The 19,127-nt window shown below is 41.8% G+C and overlaps 1 protein-coding gene across 1 annotated transcript in view; it reads left to right on the top strand.

Moving 5' to 3' along the window:
- Positions 1-19,127, top strand: part of LOC126985200 (HEAT repeat-containing protein 1-like) — a 98,384-nt gene that overhangs the window by 40,554 nt on the left and 38,703 nt on the right. The window contains exons 11-12 of the mRNA XM_050839757.1: positions 12,693-12,876; positions 15,610-15,840. Of these exons, the coding sequence (XP_050695714.1) occupies positions 12,693-12,876; positions 15,610-15,840 (415 nt within the window). The remainder of the gene's footprint in view (positions 1-12,692; positions 12,877-15,609; positions 15,841-19,127) is intronic.

Genomic DNA, 19,127 nt, shown 5'->3' with positions numbered 1-19,127 from the left:
CCTTTAACCTTTCTTCATTTGACAATCCCTCCAGATCTGGAACCATTTTTGTTGCCATCCTTTGTATTCTTTCTAGTTTTTTTAACGTTTTTTTCTTATGGGGAGACCACACAGTTTCCGCATATCCCAATTTTGGTGTAATCATAGTGGTAATCATCTTTTTCATCATATCCTTATCCATGTAATGGAATGCTAATTCTATATTTCTTACCATTCTATACGTATCACCGAATATCCTATTAACATGACTCTCTGACAGTTCATTATCTTGTATTGTCACTCCCAGATCTCTCTCTTCTTGAACTTTTAATATTTCTCCATGTCCCATTTTATATGTCCATTTTGGTCTCCCTTCACTCTTTCCTATTTCCATTACATGACATTTCTTCACATTGAACTCCATCTCCCATTTCATACTCCAGTCCCAAATCTTATTTAGGTTCTCTTGCAGAATTTCAGTTTTTACTGTTTCTTATATGTCTCAGCAATTTCACATCATCTGCAAACAGTCTCATGTAACTGCTTACTTTCTCCGGCATATCATTTATATATGTTTACTAGGAAAAGTATTGGTGCCAATACTGATCCTTGAGGCACTCCGCTATCTACAATTCTCCATTCCGATTTCATGTCCTTTACCACTGTTCTCATCTCTCTTCCCCTTAAGTAACTTTCCCCAGTTCTTCATTTTCCCTTTCAATCCTCTTCTATTTTCCAGCTTCCATAGTAGTCTTGTATGTGGAACTTTGTCAAAAGCCGTCTTCAGGTCAAAATACACGCAGTCTACCCATCCCTCCGTCTCCTGTGTTATGTCTGTCACTCTCGAGTAAAAGCTCAGTAAGTTTGTTCCACATGAGCGCCCTTTTCTAAAGCCATAATGTTTTTCTGTAATTATGTTGTGTTCTAGAAATTTTGTCCATTGTTTCTTTATCACTTTCTCGCATATTTTGCAAACTACACTGGTCGATGATACTGGTCTATAGTTCAGAGTTTCTTCCTTTTTCCCACTTTTATATATATGGACCACCTCAGCCCTCCACCACTCCTTTGGTACTTTACCAGTTGTTATTGAGCACTTTATGACATCATATACTGATCCAACCAGCTGATTTCTGGATTCTTTCAGTATGAAACCTGAGACTCCATCCGGTCCTATTGCTTTCCTCTCCCCCAGCTCTTCCATTATTTTATATATCTCCTCTTTAGTTACAATAACTTCATCCATATTAACACTTATTTTGTCATCTTGTGGTTCATTGAATTGTGATTCTTTTGTAGAAACTTGCAGGAACCTCTTGTTTAGCAGCTCAGTCATGTCTTTAGGATCTTCAATTATCTTATTTCCATCTTTCAGTCTTTCTATTTTTTCCCTTGGTTTGATTTTTCCATTTATGAATCCATAAAACAGTTTAGGTTCTTCCTTGCACTTTTCAACAATATCCTTTTCATATCCTTTCTCTTCTTCTTTCTTTATTTTCATGTATTAATTTCTTGCTATCTTAAAATCTTATTTGTTTCTTTGATTCTTATTTCTTTTCACTCTCTTCCACACTTTGTCTCTTTTTTCCTTTGCAGCTTCACATTTTGCATTAACCCTTAGATTATGGCAATCATATATATAGGTGCGCTGCCACACGCCCCACCCATACAGGGATCATATATATAATCATCACACTCTTCGCTCCCTACGTTTCAAATATACCGCCAGTTTTTGACTGAGAAGAATGGTGGAGGCATCTGGCATCCGTACACACTCTCATTTGTCTCCAGCACGCAGCCTACCGAAGGCCACAGATCATTTTCCACTTTTGTTCGGAATACATCTGTCAAATCTCGTGCCGCGTCAAGCAATTCCTCTGCTCCGGGCGGAAGTAGAGTGCGGGCGAATCAAAGTGACAGTGACATTGACAGTGATACTAGTGAGAGTGACTGGCTGTCCGATTTTGGAGACATTAGTCAACGAAGCAGTGATAGTGTTGTATATATACACCGCATGCCTCACAGCCTCTCCCTAGTCCCTACCACTGCCCTGAGTACTTCAAGACGGAGGCGTGGCCGTGTTTCTTCACGATCTAGGATTACTGCAACAAGAGGGTATGCAAGAGCTAGTGCTGCTGCTAGTGACAGAAACTTTCAGTGGATTAGTGGTGATTTTTTTATACCAAGTGTGCCTCATTTTGACGGTGTTCAGGTGGGAATCACAGATAGTTTCCCAGAAGTGCAACAAGAATGTGACTATTTTCTTGCATATATGGATAATGATTTACTGGATCTAATTGTCAGGGAAACAAACAAACTTTGCACAGCGTGGCGAGCACGTGGGCTTGCATGAGAGCGAGTGGGGTGCTTCCACGCGACGCGTCACGGCCACGAGAAAGTGTGCAATATTTTCGGCTGTCATAACTTTTTTGTTATTAGGAGAGAAGTTTTATTACACCACCATATATACTAGATGAATATACAATTATTACAAAGAAGAAAGACACCATTTCCACCTCTTTTAAATGTCAGAATTTTCCCCACGGACAGCATCCAGAGAAATATATCACCACCCGTACCCTAAGGGTTAAATCAATCCTTCTTTCCTCTTTCTTTGGGTTTATACAATGGGACATATTTCATGACACCTGTTCCATACGCTTCCATAAAAATATCATACTTTTCCTGCACCTCCCTTGTTCTCTTAAACTTTTCCCAGTCTAGCTCTTCATAATATTTCTTAAGATTTTCTGTGTCCGCCTTCCTATAGTTTCTCCTGTTTCTTTTATATGATTCGTCCCCCTCAGTGCCTTCCTCCTCCGTTTCCATCTCTATTATCATGTGATTGCTCTTTCCCAGGGGACACACGTATCTTAATTCATTTAACACGTGCATTCCCTTTGTTAGCACCAGGTCCAGTCTCGCCGGTTCATCATCATTCCTGTATCTTGTGTTCCCGTCACCCACTGCATCATCAAGTTTTCTATAGTCAATCTTAGATCTTTCCCCCCATGCCGTTTCACTACCTCCACTTTCAAATGTTTCCCAAATTAATTCCTTACAGTTGAAGTCTCCAGCTAACAAGATTCTTTTGTTTGCTTTGAGTAACCTTCTCAAACTCTGAATGGTATCTTCAATCATGGTCTCATATTCTTCTTTACTCCATGAGTTTGTTCTTGGTGGTACATAGGTTGCTGTTATTGTCATCATTTCTCTGGTTTTGTTCTCCAGATTAACACTCACTATTTCCGTCTTTCCCTCTCCATATACTAATGACTTCACTAATAACTCCTTCCTCGTCATTGTCATCACTCCTCCACCACCTTTACCCTTCCTATCCTTCCTCCATACATTGTAATTATTATCAAACACTATTTGAATGACCTCTTTCAGCTTTGTTTCTGCTAAACAAACAATATTGGGCTCTTTTTCCTTTAAATAGTTTTGTAGTTCCAGCTTTCTAGATATTATCCTGTCTACATTTGTATGCATCACACCTAATCCCTTATTTGTTTCAATCTTGTCTAGCTTCTGTTCTCTTTTGGCTTTTCCCTAATATATGTGCCTTTCCTTTATTCAGTCTCCCAGAACTCCCCCCCCCCACACACACACACACATAAAAAAACTTTTTCCTCTTCTGATCGTGCATTATTTCTCTCTTTTGCCTCTGCTTGCAGTTCATTCCATTTCTTCCTTTCTTCTTCATTTCTAATTTTTTTTCTATTTGTGTGTGTGTGTGTGTGTGTGTATTTACCTAGTTGTGACATACGGGAAAAGAGCTACGCTCGCAAGCTATCGCTCGCACTGCGATAGGGACCCAAAAATTTGATTTTTATTGAAAACTGAAATTGCGATATGACCTGAAAGGAAAAGGAAAAGGCTGCTAATACTGGGTTTTTTCACACCTTGTTGTGATCCTTGACTCCCATTCTCGCTCTTACCCACCTCCTGGACCTTTCCATTGGCTGCGGGAAGATGGTGAGTGGGATCTGGGCAGTCAGGCGCATGTGTGCGAGCAGCCCCAACCGCGCGCTGGGCCTGAGCAGCTGACGGGCGGCTGATGATAGCGATGGTGATGATGAGTGTTGGCGGCGTGGCCCCCGCATTGGCGCCACCCAAACAGCATTTTCGCTGGGGCCCGCGTGTGTGTAGCTGTGCCCATTGTGGGCACAGGCTCCTCAATATGCCAATTCTCACTTTCCACATGTTGCACGGGACCCCTTTCCTTTCTTCCATCTCTTCCTTTTCAAAAAGAAGAGGTGGAAGAAAAGAAAGGGGTCCCGTGCAACATGTGGAAAACAAGAATCGTCAAATTGAGAAACCCAAACCCACATCAAACACAGCCACACACACACACACGGACCCTGACAAAAACACTGTTCAGGCGGCGCCGATGCAAAGGCCACGCCGCCAACACTCATCACCACCATCACCATCATCAGCCGGCCTTCGGCTGCCTGGGCCCAGCATCAGGCCGGGGCCGTCTGCACATATGCGCTTGGCCACCTGGATGGGTGGCCAAGCGCAAGGTGTCGACGGTTTTCAATTTTCCCCATAAGAATAATGGTTCAAAGTTTGAGATTTCAACGTTTGTGACCCACAATGTCGTTTTATTTATCGCAAACTTGGAGACAGTACTGCACTAGGAAGAGTACAAGTGCCAATACCAACCCTTGAGGCACTCCACTCTACAATTGTCCATTCCAATTTTGTGTCCTTTACCATTGTTCTCATCTCTCTTCCCTTTAAGTAGCTGTCCATCCAGTTCATCATTATCTTTTATATGATTCATCCCCATCACTTCCTTCCTCCTCTCTTTCCAACTCAATTATCACGTGATCATTCTTTCCCAGGGGGCACCCATACCTTAACCCGGTAGCAGGGGGGATCATGTTTCTTAATGGTCCCTCCAAGCGAGAAAAATGAGAAAAAATCACCCCTCACACAAACCATTTCATAATATATATCAAAGCATTTCTGATCAGATTATGTATCATCTATTTTTGGGGGTAAATATCATGGCACAAATTTGGCCCATCACTGCTACATGGTGAAGCCACAAATTTGGCCCGTCACTGCTACCGGGTTAATTCATTCATCAAGTGCATTCCCTTTGTTAACACCAGGTCTAGTCTCGCCGGTTCGTCTTCACTTATGAGTCTCGTGTATTCCTTCCCCCATTGTGTCGTCAAGTTTTCCATCGTCAGTTATAAAAATCTTTCCCCCCATGCTGTTTCGCCACCTCCACTTTCAAATATCTCCCAATTTACCTCCTTACAGTTAAAATCCCCAACTAACAAGACTCTTGTTTGCCTTGAGTAGTCTACTCAAACTCTGAATGGTATCTTCAATCATGGTCTCATATTCTTCTTTACCCCATGAGTTGGTTCTTGGTGGTACATAGGTTGCTATTATTGTCATCATTCCTCTGTTTTTGTTTACCAGATTTACACTCACTATTTCTGCCTTTCCTTCTCCAAATACTACTGCTTTCACTAATAACTCCTTCCTCGTCATTATCATCACTCCCCCACCACCTTTACTCTTTCTGTCCTTCCTCCATGCATTGTAGTTATCAAACACTATTTGGATGACCTCATTTAGTTTAGTTTCCATTATGCATACAATCTAAAAACTTTTTCCTCTTCTGATCGTGCATTATTTCTCTCTTTTGCCTCTGCTTGCAGTTCATTCCATTTCTTCCTTTCTTCTTCATTTCTATTTTTCTTTATATATATTTCCTTACATTCATCTATTTCCCTTAGTTTAGTTGTTCCGTACAATATTTCCTCAGTTACCTTCTGTGATTTCAATCTTAATTGAACTTCCCTTGTCTTACCTTCTATGTAAGGGCCCATCCTAACAATCCCTTCCACCTCCTCCTCAAGGTTTTGTATTTCTTCGTCATTCAAGTTTTTCAGTAAGTCCTTCACTGACTTAAGTTCTTCCTTATCCCTTCTTGGTTTATATGTTATGTTTTTCTCTTTCATTCCGAATATTATAACACTCTTTTTCGTATCCACTACATCTCTTACTAACTCTTCATTCTTTTTTATGACCTTGACCATGTGATGCTGTCTGCCATGTGGCAGTCCAGTGCCATTCTTCTTGACTGGAAAAACGTGTTGGTTGTTCCTGTCTGGAAAGGGAAAGGGGACCGACAGGACTGCTCAGTGTGCTGGGCTAGGTGTTTGCACATCTGCTACTGATGCTAATTCGATCTTATCTGCTAAAGTTTTCGACCTGAGCAATCCAGGTTCATGACTGGCAAGTAAACAATTGACCAGATCCTAGCACTTGGCATCCTTATGGATAGCAGACGTGAATTTTGGCAGGGGCTATGCGGAGCCTGTGTCCGTCTCAAAAAGGCTTTTGACTCAGTACATCGTGAGGCACTCTTGGACTTCTGCGGATCTGTGGGATTCCTGCAAGGATTATAATTATTGGCCTGATGACTGGGTTTTACACTGGGACTGAGAGTGCTGTGAAGTGTGGGGGAGGCATTTCCAGCTTTTTCCCTGTTAATTCAAGAGTGAGGCAGGGCTGTTTGTGTCCTTGCTCCATCACTTTTTAACACTTGCTTGGACTGGGCATTAGGCAAAGTTGTTGACCAAAGTTGTTGTGGAGAATATGCTGGCTACATTAAGGTCACTGACCTTGTTTTTGCTGGTGATACTCTACTTCTTTTGGGATTGCTGAAGGTCCTGGTGATGGCTCTTGAAGTGCTGCATGAGACAAAGCCTCTGGGACTGAAGGTCTCCTGGGCCAAAACCAAGGTCCAGTCATTTGGAGGCTTGCTGGATGACGGTTCAGTGTGTTCATGTGTGTGATGTGGATGTCAAGGTCACCAAAAGCTTCACATACCTTGGATAATGGTGGATAATGGTGGGTCCTACCAGGAAGTCACTTGACGGATTGGCCTTGCCATGGTGTTCAGGACTTGCTCAACATGAGTATATGCCGTGGGTGATACCTATGGAGATGGACAAAGGTTTGAATTTAAGTTGCTTGTGCTCCCTGTCTGACTGTATGGCTGTGACACATGGGCACTGACTGGAGAGGTGTGGCAATGCCTTTGGTGCCAAGTGCCTTCACAGGATCATGGGGTATTGCTGGAATGACGATGTCGAACCAATGACTATGTGATGAAACTGAATTGAGGCCTGTTACTAGCTCAGTCCATGAATGCCAGATCCAGCTGCATGGGCATGTGGCCCGCCTCCCATACTCATAGAGTTGTTTTTGTACGAGAAAACCCTGAGTGGAGGAGACCAAGGGGACGCCCACATATCTATGGCTGGGCAAGTTTATTGATCCTGTCAGGAGGGACTTGAGATGGACAGGGTTACTGCGTGGGAGCTTGCTTGGGGGAACATTAAGGAGTGGAGGTGGCAAGTGAGTGAAGCAACACCTCCCCAGGCATGTGCTCCCTGCCAGTTAGTTACAGTGTTGGCCCAAGCAAGGAGAATTACACTTTATGTTAAAAGTTACAGAGCCAACCCAAAAGTGCAGTGACTTTTGTGCAGACTGTAGGCTTGCATCAATCTCCCACACAGTTATTGAAAACAAGGTTTTATACTTTTGCATTTTTACTTTACATTCTCATAAAAGTTTTCCTCTTTTTGTAGTGTAATCCTGAAGTATTTTCAGTATATTTGATAATGAAAAGTTTCATCATGCCACTTTTTGATACTCTTGTACATTTCCTGCTATTCTTTTGTTAATTAAGAATATAACCAAACACTCCTTCCTCTCCTTGAGAATTGCAGCATCAGACTTGTTCGTTGGGCAAAATTGTGGATTCCTCTTTCACCTTAACACGTTAGCTGCATCTTGGGCCACAGGAGTACCATGGATTACATTCCCTCCTTGGGAGTTGGTGCCCTGTGGCACAATAATGATTCAACAGAAGTATACATTCATTGTCATTTTTCACCTGTGTTAAAGTTAACTGAACATTCTTTCACTGTTGATGCTTTTTGTAGTAGACACGAAGAAAAGCATCATGAAACAAATGTGGTAAATGCTTGTTTATTTTGTTCCATTATAATGAACTTCCAAGGCTGATGAGTATTTTAATTTACAGAGAAAAATGTTACAAAATGCCAAATAGACATTAAAACACAGTCCTGTTGTGCAGAAGTATGGCTTGGAAACAGAAAGCCACTGACATTATTATATTAACATGGGGGAATTTAACATAACTTCTATGAATGTACATTTTTATAATGGAAGAAATTGGAACACTCTGCTCTTTCTTTGAACAATTTCACATTTAGTTTGATGTTGAGAAAACACTGAATGATAATAAAACTAAAAATAGCAACACCGGTGAAACAATTTTCACTTTCAATTAGATAAATATCCTTCTGACAGAAAAATAAAGATCTACTTTTAAGCTTTTTATGCATTGTGCTTCTCTGCAAATTTATTTACTTCAGTGACAAGTAGGCCTATGTCTAAATGATCATCAGTTATAAATAATTCATATTTATCAATGGGATGTGTTTGCCTGCAGCTGAGTGTATTTTTTTTTTTTTTATTATTATTTTTTTTTTTTTACATCTTTGCCTGTGGTGCCGGTAGGCTTGTTTTGGAAGGGCCTGATGGTATGGCCCAGCCCATTGTGGTGCAGGCAAGTGTTTATAGTGGCGCCATCTTGCATTGGCTCATGCTGCCCTCCCGGAGCTCATCTTTAATCCTAGAGTCTAGAGTCCGGCTCATGCTGCCCTCCCGGAGCTCATCTTTAATCCTAGAATCTAGAGTCCGGGTTGATAGGTGGCCTTCTGGACAGCATGTGGGTAGTTTTAAGCCACTCGGCGGCGGCTGAAAAATCCCAGCTTGGTGGCACCGGGCAGGGATTGAACTCGTGTCGTCCTGAACGCGGCTCCGTCGCACTATCCACTCAGCCACTGCCTCCCCAGCAAAACAGCCAGCTCTTCTCTATCACTGAAGGTACAGGAATGCTGCCTAGAAGAAACAGGCCCCATCCCTGTGAGGGTGCAGAACAGTGGTTCATCGGTTGACTCAGACCCATCACTCGCTTCACCTATGCTCGTGTTGCTCTCACTGAAGGGAACCAAATCCTCATCTGAGCTTTATCCTCCATCATGCCTGCCAAAGTTGTAATTTTGGGGACAAGGCAGGCTGTAGCCCCTCCCAGTGTTTTCTGTATTGGCCTCAGAATGCCCCTTAAAGTGCTCATTTCTTCATTTTTTTCATTTTCATTTTTCTTCACTTTTTTTTTGTATATTCATTTGCATCGTCTGCAACAGGCTCAAATAGTTATTGAGCCTGTTTGCAGACGATGCAAAACTGCTTAGACATATAAGAAACAGTAAAGACTGCAAAATTCTGCAAGAAGACCTAAACAAGATTTGGAAATGGAGTATGGAATGGGAGATGAAATTCAATGTGAAGAAATGTCATGTTATGGAAATGGGAAAATAGTGAAGGAAGACCAAAATGGACATATAAAATGGGAAATGGTGAAATATTAAAGAAAGTACACAAAGAGAGAAATCTGGGAGTAATAATGCAAGATAATAAACAGCCAGAGTCATGTTAATCGGATATTCGGTGGACGTATAACATGGTGAGAAATATAGGAATAGCATTCCACTACATGGATAAAGATATGATGAAAAAATTAATTACCACTATGATCAGACCAAAGTTGGAATATGCAGAGGCAGTGTGGTCTCCCCATAAGAAGAAACACAAAGAAACTAGGAAGAATACAAAGGATGGCAACAAAAATGGTTCCAGATCTGGAGGGACTGACATATGAGGAAAGACAAAAGGAAATGGACTTACCAACACTAAAACAAAGAGAAAGGGGAGACCTAATACAAATCTACAAATTATTGAGCAAAATGGAAGAAGTAGACAACGAGGAGTTACTACTAAAAGAAGAAATTACCACCAGGAACACAAGAGGACATAATAAAAAATTGAGGAAGGGAAGATGCTTGAGAGACATAAAGAAATATAGCTTCCCACAAAGAAATATAGAGGTTTAGAACAGACTAAATGAGGATGTAGTATCGGCAAGGAGTGTGCAAAGCTTTAAGGAAAAGTTGGATAAATGTAGATATGGAGACAGGACCACACGAGCGTAAAACCCAGGCCCTGTAAAACTACAACTAGGTAAATACAACTAGGTAAATACACACACACACACACACACACACACACACACAGAAATCTGCCAAAACTATGGGCCTGACTGCTGTAAAAGTTGAAACATTCATTATCTATTGAGACAAAAATAAATAAGTATAGAGGTTAATGAATCACTATAAGAGGAATTTCATTGCATTGTACTTCTGCTGTATTTAGAAACAATCATTTTCATACAGAATTGCAAAAGTTAGATGTAAATTGTGCTTCATGTCATTTATTTACCATTAATGCAGTGGTATACAGGTGGCCCAAGACATAACAGAAAAGTGAAATAATCCAGCATGGCAAGTTGGGCCACTCAGTGCTCCTCAGGTGGCCCTCCTCAGGTGGCCCTCCTCAGGTGGCCCATCATGCAGTGTGGGGTTCTTGGAAAGGTCTGGACTTCTTGAGACTTCGTAAAATTCTCAGCAATAAAAAATATAAAATAAAGTATCTGAAAATTGAGTTCTCAGACTCACAGCCCCCTCTCGTCCCTTATTTTTTGACCAATCACACTACCATAGGATAAGCAAAGACCAGATGAACCTGCTCTTAAGCTTATTTAAAGCAACAAAGAAAACTCGCTGGAAAATAAGGAATAATTGGTTAATTCCAGGCACACAGCAACCTAGCTATCTATCTTAAAACATCCTATGCAAAAAATGTACTTAGCTGGAGATGGATGAAGCAGAAACCACACCTTGATCTACCACGTGGTCCTCGCCCACGTTGGCCCTCCTTCAGTCCTCTTCTCGTAACCGTCCAGCAACACGCTGCCTTCTCGTACCTCCCAAAGGCTTCCCTTGCCTGCAGTACACAGCACCTAGCTTGTGGATACTGTCAGGGCAGGAAAACCACCACAATGAACACGTGGTGCGAAGTAGGTGGCGGAGGGACGTCTTGTCGCGTTGGTGTCTCTCGGAGAAGTGGCCTGGGTGCGGCTGCGGACCCACAATCCTCCCGGCTTGCTCGACGGTCAGGATGCCAGCACTCACCACAACTGACATCTCTCTTTCTGCATAACACTTACACTAAATGCCCTAATGGCTATGGGTTATTATTTATTAATAACCCAACACCATACACTAGGTAATAGTGGGTCATGCATCCCACATATAGTTCAGCTTTGGCAGCAATAACGAATATGATTTGAAATAGCTCGCTGCTCCCGCCTTCTAGTTTTCCCGCCTGTCCTGGGACTTATTTCCCGCTCTCTAAATCAAAATGGCAGGGACTCCCGTGGTATTTTCCACAGGCTATTTCTTGAATAATGAAATCGTGACACGCAGTATGACAAGAAAATATCATGATACCGCGATACCACTTTTATGAAGGCATAGTTGTTATTGGGGCTTAGAGAAGCTACTTACCTATTTTCTCTTTGATGGCTCCAATGTGACTGGCGGGAGAGCATTGTGAAGGGTGCCACACTGGGAAAATACTGTTTTTGCCATAATGCAGGTAACGGGTTAACCTGACCTATGATGCTCCTCAAAATATTTTTCAAGTTTTTAGCAATACAGGTAACTCGATTTACGCGAGTTTGGTTTACGCGTTTTTAAAACAACGCGGAGTCCAAAATCCAAATAAATGTTTAATTTACACGTTTTTTCACTTATACGCGATATTTTATGGAGTGGCCACCAGATGTCTCACGCAACTGGACTCACACGGTGCTGCGGCCACACAGCTGAGCTCAGTTCTTCCCGCGCGCCACTTTAACAACAATACAGTACCCACGCTGCCACGCTACTCAACAATAGGGGTGGGCAGGTACCGGTACCAGTACTGGTACTAGCAGTACCAGCTATATGGTACGGTACCGGTAGTACCAGCTTTATGGTACGGTACCGGTACCAGATTGCTCGGTACCGGTACCAGACTGCTAGGTACGGGTACCAATACTATCCAGTCGCTCATGGTGTCCCTCATTTCTTCCTCACACAAGTGAGGCTGAGGCTGAGTGCCTGAGTGGATATCTCGGTGATATGGATATTCTCTCTCTCTCTCTCTCTCTCTCTCTCTCTCTCTCTCTCTCTCTCTCTCTCTCTCTCTCTCTCTCTCTCTCTCTCTCTCTCTCTCTCTCTCCACTGAATGAAGTGAATATTTATTTTTCGATAGAAACCTACCTCTTGTTTGATTTACATTTTTTTTTATTTACACGACCTCTTCAAGGACACAATACTTGCGTAAATCGAGAGTTACCTGTACAGTCAGTATTTTCACTTGGCAAAGTCCTAACATTGAACGTTGACAAGTCAGATTCCCAAGGCAGGCTGATTGTAGCCAGAGGTTGTTAGCAGTCCTGCTCTGGAGCAACCCGGCTGCTGCTGAGGCCAGTTTATCTGTTGCTGCTGATAACTGGGGGCCAAACCATAGAAGCCACGGAGGAAAGGTTGCTAATAAAAGACCAAGATGGCCATGTCTCATCTGATCTTTAATTTTTTAAAACTTTTTGTGCCATCTTATTCATCATATTTGTTGGTGTCTCTGTATCTATTCTCCTTCCTCTCCTCTACCTTATTGTCTGCCTTTGTATTGGTCCGCAGCACCAGGGTGAAAACAAAACCTTGGCTAAAGGTGCGGCTGTTGATGACCGCTTGGCTCAGGTGTGCCAGGTGTTCGTGGATGCCTTGCCTGACCTGCCACACCATCGCCGCCTGCCACTCCTCACCCAGCTGGCAACCACACTTCAACCCAACCCTAACTTGTGGCTGCTTCTGGCACTGTTAGGTAAGTTAAAATTTTTAAGGACACTTCCATGCTATTTGTTTTCTTTTTATTTTATTAATGTTCCTTATTCCTTGGTAATTAATTTTTTGAAGTAAGTAATTGCATTACCATTTGGAATGATCATCAGAAAATTTCCAAAGTATACATAATGTAAACTATGAATCCTCCGTCTGAATATTAGCATATATTCCATAACGGGCGTTCTGCTGGTGACCTTTACCTTCTCAGCTCATTCATGGTCATCCTCTCTCAGGTTCATCAATGAAACTTATGTAGCCATCAGTGAAACTTATGTAGCCATCATTGAAACTTATGTAGCCATCATTGAAACTTATGTAGCCATCAATGAAACTTATGTAGCCATCATTGAAACTTATGTAGCCATCATTGAAACTTATGAGCCATCATTGAAACTTATGTAGCCATCATTGAAACTTATGTAGCCATCATTGAAATTTATTTAGCCATCATTGAAATTTATTTAGCCATCATTGAAACTTATGTAGCCATCATTGAAACTTATGAGCCATCATTGAAACTTATGTAGCCATCATTGAAACTTATGTAGCCATCATTGAAACTTATGTAGCCATCATTGAAACTTATGTAGCCATCATTGAAACTTATGTAGCCATCATTGAAACTTATGAGCCATCATTGAAACTTATGTAGCCATCATTGAAACTTATGTAGCCATCATTGAAACTTATGTAGCCATCATTGAAACTTATGTAGCCATCATTGAAACTTATGAGCCATCATTGAAACTTATATTACAATCTTTGATAGCATTGCCTGCTGTTGCTGCATGGGCATGGTTTTGGATACAAGAAGGTTTCCCTGCTGCTAAATTTGTTTGAATAAGACTATTTCAAAGCCTTAGTTTTTTGCATCAGGCTCAAGACAGAGAAGGGAGGATGGTTCAGCCCAGAAACTAAGAAAACAGATGAGGGCACAACTAGTAAGGCTCATTAACCCTGGGAATATTTGATAAAAGTTGGCTACAAGTATGATGTTGGCGCCTTTGATACCCTTGCCTGCCAGCGAAGAGCACTATGGGTAGAGGGAGAGTCATCTGCCATATATACACTGTGATTTATGTGTAGAATGCCTAGAGCTACAATGCGTGCTCATGTCTTGGAAAACAAAAAAGAAAGTGAAGTCATTTGGAGAATCAGTAATATAGAGAATGTAAGGAGCAGCCACAAACAAACCTCAGTTTTCAAATGTCTCACTTTTCAAATAAATCGGTTCTTGAACAGAATTTCGATCTCATAATTGCACCGGTTGCCGTATGATGACTTAATTGCCGAACAAGCTACACGGTAAGAGCAGCACGGCATCACTCTGTGAGTCAGTCACGACGCAGCCCTCACTCAAAGAACATCTGCTCCGAGCTGGTCTTTGATTATGATGATTTTTCTTGTTTTGCATTATTTCATCTATGGTTTTTTTACTGCATAAGCCACCATGGGACCTAAGAAAGCTAGTAAAAGCATAAAGGCAAAAAGGAAAATAGTGAAAACAACAATAGAGGTGAATAAAGAGATTATACGGAAGCATGAAAATGGCGTTTGCGTCTTGGCTCTGGCTTTGCAGTTTGGCTTAGCAAAGTCATGGATCTGCACCATTCCCAAGAACAAGGAAGCAATAAAGGATGCTATTGTTGCCAAAGGAATGACTGTGATCACCAGGCAAAGATCAGAGGCCTTAGAAGAAGTAGAAAAATTACTATTGATTTGGATCAAGGAAAAACAGTTGGCTGGTGACAGTATTTCAGAGGCTATCATTTGTGAGAGAGCAAGGCTTCTGCACCAGGATTTTATGCATGAAATGCAGCTGAAAAGGCAAAAAAAGGTCTCTTTGGGGGTCAGGAATGGATTAATTCATTTCATATTGTTTCATATGGAAAAATTTGTTTTGATTTTAGAAAAATTTGACTTTAGAACAATATCTGGGAATTGATTATGTTCGAAAACTGAGGTTCGACTACTTGATCTTTCACCTTAAAGGCTTGTGTCTTAAAGCATGTCTTTTTTTCATTTAAACTCACTCTTGTCCTACATTTGCTTGAATGACTCACGTGGGATACACCATTCAACAGAGTATTGAAAACTCATGTTTTATTCAAGAAAATATGAGAAACGTTCCTTTATTTTTTAATGGCATGCAATGTGTACTAAAAAACAAAATGACATCTGAGCTATTATGTACAAAAAAAATTCAAAACATCATTCACTGGAATGAAAGCACACATCAGCCTGAAGTTATGTATATATTTTTCAGTGGAATTGATCAAAAACTACATGAGCTTATTGCATTTATATATTTTAAAGTATATTATTGCATACTCCCAAAATTATATCTGATTCAAAGAAAACTTAGCTACAAGATCTGACCCATATATATATATATATATATATATATATATATATATATATATATATATATATATATATATATATATATATATATATATATATATATATATATATATATATATATATATACACACATATAATCTGTCTAAAAATAGAAAGAACAAGGTAATGATGCCCTCAACTTTCTCTTTTGTTCTTGTCCAACATTTTACAAGCTTTATTCCATATTCATCTTAATCCAAACCTTACAGTATACATTTGTGAATCCCTTTTTGTATAGTTTGATAATTTTCATTCATTCTTCTTTCATTTTTAAAGTTTTCCTCTTCATTTTGGCGGCACTCTCCCACAGCCAACTCTCACGTGATGAAAGGAGGCACCAGAGGCTACAAGGGCGTGGGCCAAGAAGGGAAGGGAGACGAGAGAGTAAGAGTGGAGGAGGAGGAGGAGGAGGAGGAGAGAGGCACACTCCCACAGGTGATCCAGTTCTCCCTCACACTGGCCTCACAGTTCCCAGCCACCACTCAGGTGCTGGCTTGTGTCCGCCTGATGCAGCTTGTGAGCACCCTGCCCGACGACAAAGGTAAGTGTGGAGGAGGGGAGAGTTAACCCGTACAGTGTTTAGTACATACATATACGTACCTCTTAGGGAAGTGTTTAGTACGTATATATACTCATGCTCTTTTGAGGGCTTATACGCCCTTTATTTTTGTTTGTGTTTGTAACATTGTTCATTGAGAGTAGAGAGGAATAATTTGACAAGTCTTCGTATTTTTAAATGGATGTTAAAGGGCCTTTCTGTACATTTGTCCACATTCCAACAAAAATCATTATACAAGAAGGTAAGCTACTTTCTTCTAGGTAATTACTCCTTGATTCTATAATCAGTAAGGCATGTGGAATTGTAAGTTACGCTTCAGAGTAATTGGAAATGAAAACAGTTCGTCGGAAGCATCATAGTATTATGTTGAGCTTTGTGAACTACGGTTGTAGTACACACGGCCTTGAAGCGAGCAGTGTTGCCTGATGCGCATCCAACCATTTTCTTGTACTTACAATTACTGTTTATTTTTTTGTTTTTTGTGATGTAAAGAAGTACTTATACATTACTCACGCTTTAGGGTTGTGAGAAGTGTTTATAATGGAAAGAATATAGGCTCTAAAAATTTTTAAGATAAATTTCCCTTTCCTGGTATGACATCGTTAGCTTTGAGACGGAGGAAAAATAAGAGGACAAACACTCTAGGGTAGCCACGCTTCTGTTCCTCACATATAAGTAATATATATATCAACTAATTTGTAATTTTTTTTACATTTTAAGGGGCAAATAAAAAAATACGAAAAAAGTGCAACCTAGCATGACCCCTATGTATGACAAAAGACGACATTGTACGGGTTGAGGTTATCTCACACTTGATGTGATGTCGACTGTGTTGGAGAGGAAAGGCATGTTGCTCTGAACAGGCCTCTTTCCATAATCTCCAACTTCTGTTGCCTAATGTGCTGCTGGTCCTCTAGTTATGATGTGTGCGACTCATGGCTGTCGAACATGGCCAGGTCAATGTTGTTAGTAATACAGGGGGGTCGCCTGATATGCGAACTTGGGATATGCGAACCACCTCATATGCGACCTCCTTCCTCCCTCCCTCCCCCCCTTGGGGGGTGGAGCACGTGGGAGCGGTGACTTGACTCGGTAGTAAGAGAAAAGTTTTTTTTTCATTCATTTCATGTTCCCGACTTCGCTAACATCCATTTCCTACCAAATAATGAACTTGCTGTTACTCACTTCCCGAAGGAAGGAAATAAACAATGGCAATCTGGCAACTCTACTCTGTGAGACGGCTCCACGTGTTCTCTTCATCAGTCCTAAAGCAGCCATTGCTCTCACAAGCTGTGTCTGTGCTGTGTGCAAGCTAGCCTGTGGGCTATTGTTGTTGCTGTTGTTGTTATTATGGCGCCTCCAAAGAACTCGAAAAAGCAGTTTATTACTTTGGAAACTAAGTTAAAAAAATGTGGCTGACCGCCCATATACCATTATTTACATGCTTTTTAAGGTTCCTAATATGCGAATTTGCGATATGCGAGGCTTTGAACCGCCCATATTCTCGCATATTAGACGACCCCCCTGTACTTGGTTAAGGGGACCGTCTGATGGAAGTACAGTCGTCCCTCAAATAGTATGGGGTTAGGGACCCAGGACCCCCGTACTATTTGAAAATCCGTATAAAATTTGGGCCCCCCCCCCCCCCCTAGAAACACTCCAGGGCACTCCTACGGAATCCGAGTCCCGCCAGGCTCAGCTGTTACCCACGGGCCCAAGTTGCCAGTTATGCATTTTCTGCTGCAGTCACAGTGTAGTGTTACCACACTGGGGGGGTCGACGGGGGTGAAGCCCCTCCGTTAGAGGTCAGGATATTTAAAATTCAGTTGGAGTAGTTAAATATGCGTCCCTTAACTATATAATATGGAGGCGTAATGTCGTATTTTGGAGGCGCGGAGTCAATCTCAACAATTACCGTTTCGTATCTTATTTCAAGAATGATTTGGAGAGCAATAGAAACTGTGGTAGAGAGTAAGAGGGAGTGTGAGTGTATGACATGGCTTGCTCGCTGACAATGTGGAAGGCAGTGCTGCCAGGATGGCTCCGTTGCCCAGCGTGGAAACACTACAGCAGAAAATGCATAACTGGTAACTTTGGCCGGCGAGTAGAAAGTGAGCCAGCAGGCGGGACCCTGATTCACGTGGTACAGTACCCTCTCAAGTTTCGCGCTTGCTTCATTCCGAAGGTGTAGCGCGAAACTCGAGGTATTGAAAACACTGAAAAAGCACTTATCTATCTGTTCTGACCTGTGGAATTTTTTTTATTTTGTACATGTGGGCATGCACAGGCAACTGTTTATAGTGGCACCATTATAATTGGCTCATGCTGCCCCCCTGAGCTCACTTTTTTTCCTCCTTTACTCCCTTGTTATCTCAAAATACGTACCTTAAAAAAAGGAAGAAAACAGGGAGAGAGAATGGGTCATTTAAAGCCACTGATGAAGCCTTACGATTGGCTGAGCTCTGAAAACACGCTTGTGATGCGCTGGGAGTCCGGTGACGTCGTTGCCGGCGCTCACCCAGTCAGCGGCCTCGTTGCCTTGGGGCAGTGTCACACTGGCCGTTTTCCCGTTGTGGCTACTGGCAACGCCTGTGCTCCCATCCGGGAGCAATTTGTCGGTTGTTCGTAAGCTGGTGTCACATTGGGCCTTTTACTTCCCACCGCGTTGATGGCAGCTTGGGCACCCGGCAAATCCAACTTTTCCGGGTGTTCGTCACACATGGCCAAGGTCGGTTGCCCGTAACCACATCCACAATGTAAACAAAGCATTTGCCCTGTATCAACATGGCATCGTTCGCTAAAGTAAGGGCTGTCACAGCTTGTGCTGCCATTACCCAAGTTATGGACTTGTTGCTGCAGTTAAATGGAATTAAGAAGCTGTTGTGGGTGTGGCGTGCCCATGGTTCCTCCGTGCCACTTCTCATTGTCACCATTGAGCGTGAGCGGCCAACCCACCCATCTAGACTCCGACCACAAGCATGTGGATCGAGTAACAACACACACACACACACCAGACTCATCATGAACCATGGCAGATGTTTCTCACAAACAGAAATGGCTTTGCCATTTCCTAGAGTGTGTTAGAACTTAATTGGTGAATGGTTCCTACAAACCAAACATACCAAATGGCAAGAAGAGAGCAGTGTTAAAGACGACTGCTCTCTTCTTGCCAAGAGCTAGGTTTGGTTCATGTGAGCTACTCACTAAATACATTCTAACACACTCAAGAAATGGTGAAGTCGTTTCTGTTTGTCAGAAACATCTGCAAT

This window comes from Eriocheir sinensis, chromosome 59 (genome assembly GCF_024679095.1).
Source record: "Eriocheir sinensis breed Jianghai 21 chromosome 59, ASM2467909v1, whole genome shotgun sequence".
NCBI classification, from domain to species: domain Eukaryota; kingdom Metazoa; phylum Arthropoda; class Malacostraca; order Decapoda; family Varunidae; genus Eriocheir; species Eriocheir sinensis.
This window is presented reverse-complemented; position numbering and strand designations above follow the sequence as displayed.